Source organism: Drosophila mauritiana, chromosome 2R, assembly GCF_004382145.1.
Source record: "Drosophila mauritiana strain mau12 chromosome 2R, ASM438214v1, whole genome shotgun sequence".
Lineage (NCBI taxonomy): Eukaryota > Metazoa > Arthropoda > Insecta > Diptera > Drosophilidae > Drosophila > Drosophila mauritiana.
Genome location: NC_046668.1, coordinates 11,851,519 through 11,865,256, shown reverse-complemented (window position 1 = coordinate 11,865,256; position 13,738 = coordinate 11,851,519). Strand labels below are relative to the sequence as shown.

At 39.3% G+C, this 13,738-nt stretch overlaps 3 protein-coding genes and 8 non-coding genes across 17 annotated transcripts in view; 3 read left to right on the top strand and 8 right to left on the bottom strand.

Annotated features, from left to right (window-relative positions):
- Positions 1 to 329: 329 nt before the first annotated feature.
- Positions 330 to 13,738, top strand: part of LOC117135439 (probable phospholipid-transporting ATPase IA) — a 28,286-nt gene continuing 14,877 nt past the window's right edge. For 4 of the 7 annotated variants that reach the window (XR_004459026.1, XR_004459027.1, XM_033295609.1 and 1 more), the window contains exon 1: positions 2,562 to 3,171. Coding sequence is in view for 5 of the 7 variants with exons in the window: in XM_033295609.1 (XP_033151500.1) it covers positions 2,577 to 3,171 (595 nt within the window). In the remaining 2 variants the exon portion in view is untranslated. Of the gene's footprint in view, positions 828 to 2,561; positions 3,172 to 13,738 lie in introns of those variants that run through there. The other 3 variants (XM_033295615.1, XM_033295616.1, XM_033295614.1) reach the window with 3 other exon arrangements.
- Trnai-aau lies at positions 1,423 to 1,496 on the bottom strand. The gene has a single exon. It is a non-coding gene; the product is annotated as a tRNA-Ile (tRNA).
- LOC117135440 (trypsin alpha-3) lies at positions 4,259 to 5,127 on the bottom strand. Its single transcript, XM_033295617.1, has one exon. It carries the CDS (start codon positions 5,086 to 5,088, stop codon positions 4,306 to 4,308), a length of 783 nt encoding a protein of 260 aa, XP_033151508.1. The 5' UTR covers positions 5,089 to 5,127; the 3' UTR covers positions 4,259 to 4,305.
- Positions 5,543 to 6,182, bottom strand: LOC117135442. Its single transcript, XM_033295619.1, has 2 exons — positions 5,956 to 6,182; positions 5,543 to 5,903 (listed from the first exon to the last, which is right to left on the bottom strand). The coding sequence occupies exons 1-2, from the start codon at positions 6,157 to 6,159 to the stop codon at positions 5,856 to 5,858; spliced, it is 252 nt and encodes an 83-aa protein (XP_033151510.1). The 5' UTR covers positions 6,160 to 6,182; the 3' UTR covers positions 5,543 to 5,855.
- On the bottom strand, positions 6,560 to 6,681 carry Trnal-caa. The gene is made up of 2 exons: positions 6,644 to 6,681; positions 6,560 to 6,604 (listed from the first exon to the last, which is right to left on the bottom strand). It is a non-coding gene; the product is annotated as a tRNA-Leu (tRNA).
- Trnai-aau lies at positions 7,184 to 7,257 on the bottom strand. The gene has a single exon. It is a non-coding gene; the product is annotated as a tRNA-Ile (tRNA).
- Trnai-aau lies at positions 7,528 to 7,601 on the bottom strand. Its single transcript has one exon. It is a non-coding gene; the product is annotated as a tRNA-Ile (tRNA).
- On the bottom strand, positions 8,154 to 8,227 carry Trnai-aau. The gene has a single exon. It is a non-coding gene; the product is annotated as a tRNA-Ile (tRNA).
- Positions 8,468 to 8,541, bottom strand: Trnai-aau. Its single transcript has one exon. It is a non-coding gene; the product is annotated as a tRNA-Ile (tRNA).
- On the top strand, positions 8,704 to 8,826 carry Trnal-caa. Its single transcript has 2 exons — positions 8,704 to 8,741; positions 8,782 to 8,826. It is a non-coding gene; the product is annotated as a tRNA-Leu (tRNA).
- Positions 9,069 to 9,142, top strand: Trnai-aau. Its single transcript has one exon. It is a non-coding gene; the product is annotated as a tRNA-Ile (tRNA).

Below are 13,738 nucleotides of genomic sequence, written 5' to 3'. Positions count from 1 at the left end.
TGATGCATTTGAAAAAATCAACATTGTATGGAAGTAAATTAAGGTAAATTAAACATTAATCTCAAGGAGCTCAACACATATTTATGTATTAATTATACATATGCATATATTTTATATATTGTTAAAGCTACAAAATATGTTTTTAGGTTAAATTTGATGTAGGACATTTTATGTAGTAGGAATTATCTTCTATATAAGCAAGTACATTTTAACGGACTTTTTAAACAGTCTTCTAGCGATAGTCGATAGATTGCGAACAGCTGTTATGTGGCAGCGCTGCCAGACAGTCAAGAAAGCGAATGCAGACATGACAGCTGTAGTTTATAAAAAGCGCAAAATGGCCAAATGCAAAAACAAGCGTCGCGACTAATGTTTACTAAAGACAAACTAACTTCCAAGTCCAGTTAGAGAAAATCGGTTGCAACAGTGTAAGAGCACCTTATCGCTTCCCTTGCGGCTTTGTTTTCCGCCTTATCAACTTATATACGTATGTACATATCTACGTAGGTTATGCACATACATTATTCACTGTGCTTAAATAGAATACCCTGCAATCTATCAGTGCGTAAATAGTGTGTAACATTTATGTTGGATGCCATAAATGAGTTCGCCTTCTTCGTGAAACTGAACAGCCTATTGTGTGGAAGTACAACTACAAACGGAAGCCAAACAAGGGCGGCTTTTCTTGGCTTTTCCCCACTGCAAATCTGTCTCGGATGTTTATGTTCGGTCACCAGTTGCTCACCAGCAAGCTATGCCCTCCATTTTCCGCTTTCGCCTATCGTTTCGCCGCAGCGAGTTACATGAACCCGGCCTCCTAAATACCTGTAAGTAATCCAAAACTTCAAGCCCACCAGATTCTAGGATCTTTAAGCTATAAGCTCTTGTCTAGTACAGTCTTACATGCATACATTGCACATTCAAAACATGTACATATTTCAATATTATTAGTTGTTATTGGGAGTGTTTAGAAAATCATCATACAGTTATACCATTAAAATACCTATTCAGGTTATAAAATTTCCTATCCAACTGCAAACATTTTCACCTAATCGAAAAGTTTACTTCCCCCGATCTATCAAATTAGTCACCGTAACTAATGTCCAAATAGAAATCCAAAAAAAAAACATGTATTAGTATTCAATAAGGTACCACATTATATTATGTACATTTAAAACTAGAATTACATCAATACCTCCGAATGTGTATAAAAATTCGTTATAGCCATGCAATAGTGTACAAACCCAAATACTTTACACCCCCAAAAATAGAATATGCCAGCAAATATTTATAAAAGAAGCGGTGAATCTCGGCCTCTGACAGTACAACGATAAGATTACTTTACGAGCACCTGGATACCAACAATTCTTCCACATGGCTATCATAAATATTTAAGAAAAATAAGAAAAAAAAAAGTGGAATTGGCCCATGAGGGGATCGAACCCGCGACCTTCGCGTTATTAGCACGACGCTCTAACCAGCTGAGCTAATGGGCCGCGTTGACACGTTGCTGCCGAAATCAACTTGAGTTGTAAAAGCAGAGACCAGTGTGCTCTCGCTTGAGAAATGTAAAATATAAAACAGTCGCACTTTCATAGTTGCCCAATTTATCTCGTAGTTTATTTAGTGCCGTGTAGCGTGGCCCACATTGGAGCGTGTATTCCTGAGCGACACATATATTTTTGAAAACTTTTCATGGTCCCACAATCGGGTAACTTCGGCTGAAGGGCTCGGGCACTCGTATCCATGGACCGAATGCGGCTGTGTGCGAGTTGATGTCCCTTTTCCTTTTTCCCGTGGAGGATCCGCAGTTGGCTTTTGACTTCGGTTCGGTTTGGACGTGCTTTTTTCCGCGGCACTTCCGCCAGGACCAATTGCCGCCTTCCCTTGGCATGGGAAATCGTTGAAAGCGGCCCCGCAATCGCGCTCCTTTTCGTACTTTTTGCAATTACGGCGTAGCGTAATTGGAGAGAGGTGTAAATTCACAATTTAGCACTGCAGTCGTTGTGCCACTTGAAGTCGTGAGTGCAGTTCGATAATCTGAAGGTTTCCCGCCCGTGAGCGACGCTTTAATTATTTTGACTGTCACAGATTTATGCTAGGAGAATGCGACGTACCATTCGATTCGATTATAGGAAATGAAGGCACTTAAAATTATATAGATAGATACTTGTATCTTCGCCAGCAGAAGCGTGCCCGACTTGATATGCGTGACAAGCAAACACCATTACCCCTAAATGTCAGAACTGCAATGAATTTTTGATGTACGAGTATTAGCCGGATTCCAGGCCTTTAAAGTCGCTCGACTAATGGCAGCGTCTGGTTGTTCGGCAGTTGTTCCGGTTCTCAACACCTGTCAGAGTCAAGGCCCACGAATTGGGCTTGGGAATTGGGTACAGGAAGTCGGTTTGGAGACGACCATGGAACCACCCACCAAGCCAGCGGTTGAACGGCTTACATAACGAGATTGGGTAGCGATTTGGTAGCCACAAGTGCCTTGAGTGTGCCTGCAGACCTAAAATACTGACCAAGTAGTGCCTTGGGAGCAAGTTCCTGTTTGGAGAGAAGCTCCCAGAATGTCGGGCAGCTACCAGCGACAGAGCCTGGAGCTCCGAAGTCCAGACCATGGATCTGGGGACGATCCCGATGGATGTTTGCGAAACCATTTGGGATCTTCGGCTAGCCAGCGAAGGCGGCAGCAACGCATCGCCCAGCAGCGGCAGGATTCGTGGTTTCGCCACTCGATGCCGCCGGCAATTAACCGAGACTTTGAGTCCCTGGAACACCTGACGCCAAGGGCCTCCGATGGCCTGGATGAGCAGCTAGCCGCCTCCGTGTCGCACAGTGTGCACAGCGGTGGCAGTGTTACGCTTTGCGGACCGCCGGACCATTCCAGCATCCACCTGAACAGTGCCAATAGCAACCTCGGCTTTATCGACTCGGATACGCCCAATACGCCGGTTACTCCGGTCTCTGGACTACAGCCCCCCGCCTCGGTGTCCACCTCCGTGGCTGGGACACTCTCCTCCCGTCGACGGTCGTCCAACCGCAAGGATTCCAAGGGCTCCATACTGTCACGCCAGAGCGGCAAGAGTCGGGTTTCCGTTCTGGCACAACGTGGACTGCGAATGACGGCCTCGTTTCTGCGAAGGAAGCGCACGGAGTACGAAGGTGAGTGCGAGTTTGGCGTAGATGATGGACTTCCAAGAATTCCTGGCATTCAATAGGCTAGTCACCATACGTAGATGCTGCTCGTGGGTCGGGGCATCTCCATACCACCCAGTCGCCTTCTCGTTTGTCGTTTTGGATCAATAACGTTGGCGCCCCGTGGTCTGTGGCCCAGTGGAGCGAGGGTGCGGTTTTTCAGTGGCAGTGCCTCCCGGAGATTCGTTTGCTAACAACTTCATTTGTTTATAGACCGTACACTTTCGATTGGCCTTTTCGGTGTGCGCAAACATATGTTGTTCTGATTTTCTAGATTATGCAGCGTATGGAAGGGAGTTTTCGGTTCCACTTAACTACTTATAGTGTCCTGTTTAGTACAATTAATAATTTACAACAGTTTTTTTAAAACAAATGTACATTGTGCACCAACTTTTCCGCTGACACAATTAAAAAAGCTTTAAAAGAGCAATTACAAAACGTAAACAGAATGTTTGCACGTCATTGTCCGGCACTTTTGCATTCAAAATTTATTGTTAGCCATAAATTTGTTATTTAAATGACGACTATCGAATGTTGTAAAACGCTTAAACCGATTAGAAACAATATAGATAGCAAATTTTAAGTGCACAAGCAGTAATAAACTAAACTAAACAATCAGTGAGGAAGTTTTACCATCAGCACAAAATGCTCGAACAACTGAACTAAAAAATTTGAATATTTAAATAAATTGCATACATAACTTTAAGTTTTAGTAATTCAAAGGCGTGTAAATGGAATAGACAGAGATTTTACATGTCATTCGCAGCCATGTCACAGATATGTCACCCGACTTTACTGGTCGTTGGGTATGCAAACGCTGTAACTGGCTTACCATGGTGCCGCCCCTGTGCCCCGCCAGAACTGAAGGCCCCACCCGGCAGCCAACCCCTGTGGACTGACCCAGATTGCATGAGCCAAACGAGCGGCGTGGCCCACAGGAAGGGCACGTCCTGCTGCCGCATGTGTGGCTCTGGGGACTGGATTCAGAAGTCACTGCTGTTGAGCAGTAAATGAGCGGAAGGAGCAGTTGAAATAAAAGCCCTGCCAGCTGCAGTTTAACTATACGTACTATGAGTGCGATTTTATTGTGCTTAACTTAAGCTAGACAGTCTTCTGGGCCTGAAGGACCCAATCTCTCAGTTCGGCAATGTTGGCATACACGCCGGGGTAATTGGCGACGGCGCAATCTCGTCCCCAGGAGACGACGCCCACCAGTTGGCCTCCGGATACCAGAGGTCCACCAGAGTCACCCTGGCATGCATCCTTGTTCGTCGCCGCTGCACAGATCATGGTTGCTTTGATGAAGGAACCATATCCGTAAGTGGAACTGCCACACTGCGAGCGGCCCACGATTCTCGTGTCCACAAAGAGCAGCGTCGCTGACGAGGGGCCACTGGTGGAGGTCTTGCCCCAGCCTGAGATGCTAGCTGCTGATCCGTGAGCCGGTGTCGCACTGGCCATCGTAATGGCCTTGATGGTGGAGCCAAAGGTCAGCTTACTCTTCAGACGCACCACTCCAATGTCGTTAACCTTGGTGCTGGAGGAGTATCCCTCATGTGCCTTGATGGCAGCCACCTCGACGAGAACGCCACCATAGGTTCGCTTATTGGAGCCAGCTCTTATCCGAAGATTGGAGACCGTGGTCGGGCTATACAGGCAATGGGCGGCGGTCACGATGATGTCGTTGCTGATGATGGAACCTCCGCAGAAATGACCTCCGGAACGCTGCAGAGAAACCTGCCAGGGACGATCCTCAATGGAAGAGGTTGTACCTCCCACAATCCGAGCACCATGCGATGATGTCTGGGGTTCCAGGCCAATGGGAATGACTGCGCCATTCGTAAGGGCCAGCAGGGCTAGGAAAGTTGCTAATAGTAGGGACATGTTTGCGGTAGTGCTCTTCAACCTTGGATGGCTAACTAACTGCGCTGGATGGCCTTTTATAGCAAAAGATTGGCCATTGCCCGCGTGCGGATAAGGTTGTCAAATGACACGGCCATATATTTCATTCGTATCAATCGCTGATTACCCAAAAGGCCCATCATCCGGCAATTGTCTCCAGGTGCTGGCAGGATTATGGTTGCTTTTAATTGCCCACTGGCTATCGATTAGTTAGTTAGTTACGGTGAGATAGGTCAGTTGCTTGGCTAAGACTTATCGTAGGAATGCTTGTTTTGACGTCTCAATGGGGCAATAATCCATTCTCTGTTCTCTCCGGCGATTGACTGGGCCTTACCAATTGTAAATATTTCAAATACAGATTACTCCTTCCGTTCGGTGCGCAAAAAGCGTTGTAAATTGCATGACCACTTACGTGCCTTGAATGAGAACGAATGCCAAAATAGACGTACCCACTCTGCACTAGCTTATGCTTTTAATATACGAACAAAAATATAGAAATGTAGGTACAAATCATGAATAACTCATTGGTCATTTGCTCGACTTCGTTGCCCAGCGTAGGACACGGAAAATGCATTAAAAACAACGGACAAGTCCACATCCGCTTTGCCGGCAGGACTCGGGCTCTCGTTTATTTTCCAATTAGGTTAAAAGTGTCACGTTCCGTTTAACAACTTCCGCCAGCGTTTCGTTCCTGTTCAGTATTGGTTTTTCAATATGGGCAATTTGATGGGCTGGAGTCATAAATTGGCCTAGTGCTTTGTAAAGCAAGTTTTCGACTCGGTCGGCATGCTCCGGCGCTGGAAGACCGAATTAATGGGGAATTCATGTCTGTGGTGTTTCTGTACCTACCAAGTCGTTGTCGGACATGAGGCGCCTCTTCCAGCTGGCCAAAGTTTCCGAGTAGGTGTAATACTCCACCATCCGGTTGAAGGTGACATGCTTCTTGGGCTTCGAGGTCTCCTTACCGGCGTCATCACCTGCTCCGTCCATTTCGATATCCCTCTTGATTAAAATGGGCTTCAGCAACGAGCTCGATGGCTGCTCTTCCGACATGGCTTATATTGGTATAAAAATATACAATTTATTCAAACTGACCCAAATCTCGATTCAGAGATTGATTGATGAGAACTCAATTTGACACTGTGTTTCTATGCTACTACGATAGTTTTTGTTTGTGAGTCAATCGCTATTCTAGGCAATATGTTTGCTGGCTAATATTGCTCATCCTAATGTGTAAATGTACAATACAATGCTAAAAATATGTCTCGAAAATATATAGTAAACTAATACAATGGTAAATATATTAGTTACCATTTTATTTGTAAATCAGGTATTTATATAGGTAAACCCAACGAGAGATTTTTCAAAAGTATACGCAAATATATATTTGATTATTAAAATGATTTTGCATTTTTTGTCAAAATGTTATTTTCTTTGGGCTGCAAAAAATATTTGTCAGAAGTGGGATTCGAACCCACGCCCTCAGAGAGGACCAGAACGCTCATAACACTTTCGTTCGGAAAGTAAGATTTTCAATCTTGAGTCTGGCGCCTTAGACCGCTCGGCCATCCTGACACTTGGTTCCGCAAGCGCCCAAAATCTAGTGTAAAAATAATTACAAAATGGTGCGTTGAACCAATAAATCAGGATGTTCTCTGTTTGCCATTATATTGTCTAAAAGCATTTTCAACTCGTTGGCGAAGATAAGATCGTTCAATAAACCGTTTAGCTTGATTGCCAAAGCAAATTAAGATACCTCACACGCGTATAAGTTGGTCGGCTAAAGGGACGGGAAATTCAATCATCCTTGATGGTAAATTGAATTGACATTTCACTTAGCTGCCTTGCGAGAAAATAGACCACGTTAGATCATCCTTGTCGGCGTTATGTGACATCATCGCAGGATACTCGCTGTCCTAGCATGCACGGCATGAGATAACATTAGCAGCCGTCCATAATTGGGCTTCGCTTATCTAGGCTTGTCCATAAAGCTTGCGGGACACGTTCTCATCAAATCTATACTAACTTTTTAATTTTCAAAGTGCATTAGAATGTAATAAAAAAAAAATAATCATTATGGCCCATGAGGGGATCGAACCCGCGACCTTCGCGTTATTAGCACGACGCTCTAACCAGCTGAGCTAATGGGCCATATGTTCGCAACGGCCAAAATGCGAGTTTTACCAAATAGCAATTCTAATAGATCTGTTAAGCGTTGTATTTAACAGTAGTATATTATGTTGGGAGCTTACATTATACTCCACGCGTATAAGTTGTAGCACTGTTATACACGGAGCATTCTTACAGAAAAAAGATTTTGATAACAGTTAGTGATTAGTTACATCGCGGTTGGCAAATGGAAATCCAAGGCTTAAACTTTGAGCCTCAAAGTAATCAGGATGTACTAAAATAAAAAATGCCTGGCCCATGAGGGGATCGAACCCGCGACCTTCGCGTTATTAGCACGACGCTCTAACCAACTGAGCTAATGGGCCATGTGTTCTATTTTCCCAAACGCTTTTTGAGAGTAGGAGCGACGTGCAGCCGCGGAATTGGTCACTGAAACAAAGATTTGGATACATAGGACCTCAACGTCGGACAACTCCTGATAATTCCCATTTCATATTCAATACCAGGCAAACGGATTCGTTATCAGTAAACTTTCTAAAACCTAGGGTATGTCAGGCGTTTTAAAAGAAAACGTGAAAAACTAGTAATGATTTAAATACCCTAGGTATTCTTCACAAATTTCCAATTTACAAAAAATGTGTGCATATGTACAAGTTAACTATTTTGTTAATAATTTAGTTCATATGTTCATACCTCATAAATTGTGTATGTATGTAAAGTGCAAAAAGCTGCATACAAGGTTTTTATGAAATCCTTACTCTGCTTAATATGTTATAATCAACCAAATGTCCAAAAATTCCATTTAATACATTCGTATTTTAAAATTTAAGAAATCCATGTACTAAAGAACTATTTTCGAGGGATAAATAATTATATTATTATTATTACAAAAATTTATAAGGAAAAAAGAATACCTTTGGCCCATGAGGGGATCGAACCCGCGACCTTCGCGTTATTAGCACGACGCTCTAACCAGCTGAGCTAATGGGCCATGTATTGGTTTTTGTCAAAAGACGCATTTAAGCCAATGAAAAACCGTATATGAGCTTTTGTTCACAAGTGTAAAAGATACATCAATTTCTGTCCGTAAATTTAATTCAAAAGGGTTTCAATGATGCGTTGGACATCAAAATTATAATTTATGATGAGGCGCTGGTGTTTAAGCAATTCGATGAATTTTTTTTTTAGTTACTTTAAAAGATTTTGTGGGGATGATAAAAAAAAATTAATCTGGCCCATGAGGGGATCGAACCCGCGACCTTCGCGTTATTAGCACGACGCTCTAACCAACTGAGCTAATGGGCCATGTCTGCAGCATTGACGAAATGCGATTTTCGGTAACAGAGCTACAGATAAATACCTTCCATTCCACTGCAACTGTTATATTACGAGTAGAATTGTTCTGGTACTGTCATACGCGCTGTGTTCGCGCAGACAAGTACGGAATCGGACACTGGTTTGGCATATGTCAGGATGGCCGAGCGGTCTAAGGCGCCAGACTCAAGATTGAAAATCTTACTTTCCGAACGAAAGTGTTATTGAGCGTTCTGGTCCTCTCTGAGGGCGTGGGTTCGAATCCCACTTCTGACAAAATTTTTTATGCTCTTGTTTTTTTTAGTAAATAGGATTTTATGGTGGAGAAATTGTTTCTTTATTTATAACATATAACTTGATTCCACAAATTTCCCACAATAACATAACAATTATATATTTAATTGTTTAATTAATGCCCACTTCAAATTTATTAAGCTTTTTTTAAGTTTTTTTTTTGCTTTGATTTCCAGTCTAGTACGCCTTCCAGTCTGCTACGCCTCTTGCATCCACAAATACATGGCCCATTAGCTCAGCTGGTTAGAGCGTCGTGCTAATAACGCGAAGGTCGCGGGTTCGATCCCCTCATGGGCCAGTTAAATTTTTTTTTAATGCTTTACGTTTTTTAGTAGATGCCTAAGGATAAATACCTTTAGGCTTGGTCCTCAGACCTTTCATATCATTTGTCAGTCTGACACTTGGCCTTCCAGTTTTGACATCCAGATGTGTGATAGCTCAAAGAAGCTGGGTTCGGAAAAATCGAATTTTTGAAATTTAAAAGCTGGAATCGTTTGCCCATTTTTTGCCCATGTTTGCCCACCAATTAGTTTTTTTTGCCCACGTCCAGTTTTTGAGATATGAATTTTCGAACAAGTTCGAAAATTTTCGAAGATCAAAAATTTCACTTTTTTCAAAATTTTTTTTTTTTAATCGCAATAACTTCGTTTGCCCACGTTTGCCCACCCTTTAGAATTTTGAAATTTTCGAAAATTTTCAAAGATCAAAAATTTCACTTTTTTCAATTTTTTTTTTTTAAATCGCAATAACATCGTTTGCCCACGTTTGCCCACCCTTTACAATTTTGAAAAAATTTATACTTTAGAAAATATAAGACATTCAAGTTTACCTAGGTGTCTTTGCCCATCCTTTGAAATTAATTTTTTTCGTTTGCCCACCCTTTAATATTACATTTTAACGTTTGCCCACCCTTCAAAATTATTTTTTTTCGTTTGCCCACTCTTAAAAATAAAAAATTTCGAATGCCCACCTCTTAAAACAAAATAATTTCGTTTGCCCATCCTTTAAAATTAGTTTATTTCGTTTGCCCACCCTTCAAAATTAGTTTTTTTCGTTTGCCCACCTTTCGAAATTAGTTTTTTTCGTTTGCCCACTCTTAAAAATAAAAAATTTCGATTGCCCACCTCTTAAAACAAAATAATTTCGTTTGCCCATCCTTTAAAATTAGTTTATTTCGTTTGCCCACCCTTCAAAATTAGTTTTTTTCGTTTGCCCACCTTTCGAAATTAGTTTTTTTCGTTTGCCCACTCTTAAAAATAAAAAATTTCGATTGCCCACCTCTTAAAACAAAATAATTTCGTTTGCCCATCCTTTAAAATTAGTTTATTTCGTTTGCCCACCCTTCAAAATTAGTTTTTTTCGTTTGCCCACCTTTCGAAATTAGTTTTTTTCGTTTGCCCACTCTTAAAAATAAAAAATTTCGATTGCCCACCTCTTAAAACAAAATAATTTCGTTTGCCCATCCTTTAAAATTAGTTTATTTCGTTTGCCCACCCTTCAAAATTAGTTTTTTTCGTTTGCCCACCTTTCGAAATTAGTTTTTTTCGTTTGCCCACTCTTAAAAATAAAAAATTTCGATTGCCCACCTCTTAAAACAAAATAATTTCGTTTGCCCATCCTTTAAAATTAGTTTATTTCGTTTGCCCACCCTTCAAAATTAGTTTTTTTCGTTTGCCCACCTTTCGAAATTAGTTTTTTTCGTTTGCCCACTCTTAAAAATAAAAAATTTCGATTGCCCACCTCTTAAAACAAAATAATTTCGTTTGCCCATCCTTTAAAATTAGTTTATTTCGTTTGCCCACCCTTCAAAATTAGTTTTTTTCGTTTGCCCACCTTTCGAAATTAGTTTTTTTCGTTTGCCCACTCTTAAAAATAAAAAATTTCGATTGCCCACCTCTTAAAACAAAATAATTTCGTTTGCCCATCCTTTAAAATTAGTTTATTTCGTTTGCCCACCCTTCAAAATTAGTTTTTTTCGTTTGCCCACCTTTCGAAATTAGTTTTTTTCGTTTGCCCACTCTTAAAAATAAAAAATTTCGATTGCCCACCTCTTAAAACAAAATAATTTCGTTTGCCCATCCTTTAAAATTAGTTTATTTCGTTTGCCCACCCTTCAAAATTAGTTTTTTTCGTTTGCCCACCTTTCGAAATTAGTTTTTTTCGTTTGCCCACTCTTAAAAATAAAAAATTTCGATTGCCCACCTCTTAAAACTAAATAATTTCGTTTGCCCATCCTTTAAAATTAGTTTATTTCGTTTGCCCACCCTTCAAAATTAGTTTTTTTCGTTTGCCCACCTTTCGAAATTAGTTTTTTTCGTTTGCCCACTCTTAAAAATAAAAAATTTCGATTGCCCACCTCTTAAAACAAAATAATTTCGTTTGCCCATCCTTTAAAATTAGTTTATTTCGTTTGCCCACCCTTCAAAATTAGTTTTTTTCGTTTGCCCACCTTTCGAAATTAGTTTTTTTCGTTTGCCCACTCTTAAAAATAAAAAATTTCGATTGCCCACCTCTTAAAACAAAATAATTTCGTTTGCCCATCCTTTAAAATTAGTTTATTTCGTTTGCCCACCCTTCAAAATTAGTTTTTTTCGTTTGCCCACCTTTCGAAATTAGTTTTTTTCGTTTGCCCACTCTTAAAAATAAAAAATTTCGATTGCCCACCTCTTAAAACAAAATAATTTCGTTTGCCCATCCTTTAAAATTAGTTTATTTCGTTTGCCCATCCTTTAAAATTAGTTTTTAACGTTTGACCACCCCTTAAAATTTGTTTATAATGTTTGCCCATCGTTTAAACTTAGTTTTTTCGTTAGCCCACCTCAATAAAATAAAAATTTTCAGTTAAAAACATTTGCCCACCCCTTAAAAATGATTTTTTTTCGATTTTCCACCTATTAAAACTAAATTTGTACGTAATAGCTGTAAGTTGTGGTGCCAATTCACATATTTTAAAATCGGCGGACAGAAGCACTTATATGATTATAATGAACATACATACGGAGATCGCGACCCGTTACATGGTTTTTTCTTTAATAATTATAATATAATGTTATTCATTCGCTTACAATTTATCAATTCTTCTTAATCATTGATAAATTTCATGCAAGTGTTGATGAACATACATATAGTTTTTTTTATATACATAATATATATATATATATATTTATGTATATATTTATGTACATACATATATGTGTTCATATATTTTTTTTTTATTAGTTTTTATTAAAACTAAATATAGGTGGAAAATCGAAAAAAAATCATTTTTAAGGGGTGGGCAAATGTTTTTAACTGAAAATTTTTATTTTATTGAGGTGGGCTAACGAAAAAACTAAGTTTAAACGATGGGCAAACATTATAAACAAATTTTAAGGGGTGGTCAAACGTTAAAAACTAATTTTAAAGGATGGGCAAACGAAATAAACTAATTTTAAAGGATGGGCAAACGAAATTATTTTGTTTTAAGAGGTGGGCAATCGAAATTTTTTATTTTTAAGAGTGGGCAAACGAAAAAAACTAATTTCGAAAGGTGGGCAAACGAAAAAAACTAATTTTGAAGGGTGGGCAAACGAAATTATTTTGTTTTAAGAGGTGGGCAATCGAAATTTTTTATTTTTAAGAGTGGGCAAACGAAAAAAACTAATTTCGAAAGGTGGGCAAACGAAAAAAACTAATTTTGAAGGGTGGGCAAACGAAATAAACTAATTTTAAAGGATGGGCAAACGAAATTATTTTGTTTTAAGAGGTGGGCAATCGAAATTTTTTATTTTTAAGAGTGGGCAAACGAAAAAAACTAATTTCGAAAGGTGGGCAAACGAAAAAAACTAATTTTGAAGGGTGGGCAAACGAAATAAACTAATTTTAAAGGATGGGCAAACGAAATTATTTAGTTTTAAGAGGTGGGCAATCGAAATTTTTTATTTTTAAGAGTGGGCAAACGAAAAAAACTAATTTCGAAAGGTGGGCAAACGAAAAAAATTAATTTTAAAGGGTGGGCAAACGAAAAAAACTAATTTTAAAGGATGGGCAAACGAAATTATTTTGTTTTAAGAGGTGGGCAATCGAAATTTTTTATTTTTAAGAGTGGGCAAACGAAAAAAACTAATTTCGAAAGGTGGGCAAACGAAAAAAACTAATTTTGAAGGGTGGGCAAACGAAATAAACTAATTTTAAAGGATGGGCAAACGAAATTTTTTAGTTTTAAGAGGTGGGCATTCGAAATTTTTTATTTTTAAGAGTGGGCAAACGAAAAAAAATAATTTTGAAGGGTGGGCAAACGTTAAAATGTAATATTAAAGGGTGGGCAAACGAAAAAAATTAATTTCAAAGGATGGGCAAAGACACCTAGGTAAACTTGAATGTCTTATATTTTCTAAAGTATAAATTTTTTCAAAATTGTAAAGGGTGGGCAAACGTGGGCAAACGATGTTATTGCGATTTAAAAAAAAAAAATTGAAAAAAGTGAAATTTTTGATCTTTGAAAATTTTCGAAAATTTCAAAATTCTAAAGGGTGGGCAAACGTGGGCAAACGAAGTTATTGCGATTAAAAAAAAAAAATTTTGAAAAAAGTGAAATTTTTGATCTTCGAAAATTTTCGAACTTGTTCGAAAATTCATATCTCAAAAACTGGACGTGGGCAAAAAAAACTAATTGGTGGGCAAACATGGGCAAAAAATGGGCAAACGATTCCAGCTTTTAAATTTCAAAAATTCGATTTTTCCGAACCCAGCTTCATTGAGCTATGTGTGATAACTAATTACCAAGCGTGTTGCGTGCATGTAAATCTTGATAACCGATTAACAAAGGGCTAAAGCTAGCTTAAATTGATTTCTTGGCCGCTTACTTTCCGCGGTCTGGCAACCAACCGCCTAATACAAAAATCAAAATCCGACC

Excerpts from the sequence above, each read along its gene's own strand:
- LOC117135442 (XM_033295619.1), bottom strand. The coding sequence starts at position 6,159 with ATGTCGGAAGAGCAGCCATCGAGCTCGTTGCTGAAGCCCATTTTAATC. Across the intron at positions 5,904-5,955 it reads TCATGTCCGACAACGACTTG|CGCCGGAGCATGCCGACCGA; the intron begins GTAGGTACAGAA and ends TCGGTCTTCCAG.
- LOC117135440 (XM_033295617.1), bottom strand. The coding sequence starts at position 5,088 with ATGTCCCTACTATTAGCAACTTTCCTAGCCCTGCTGGCCCTTACGAAT.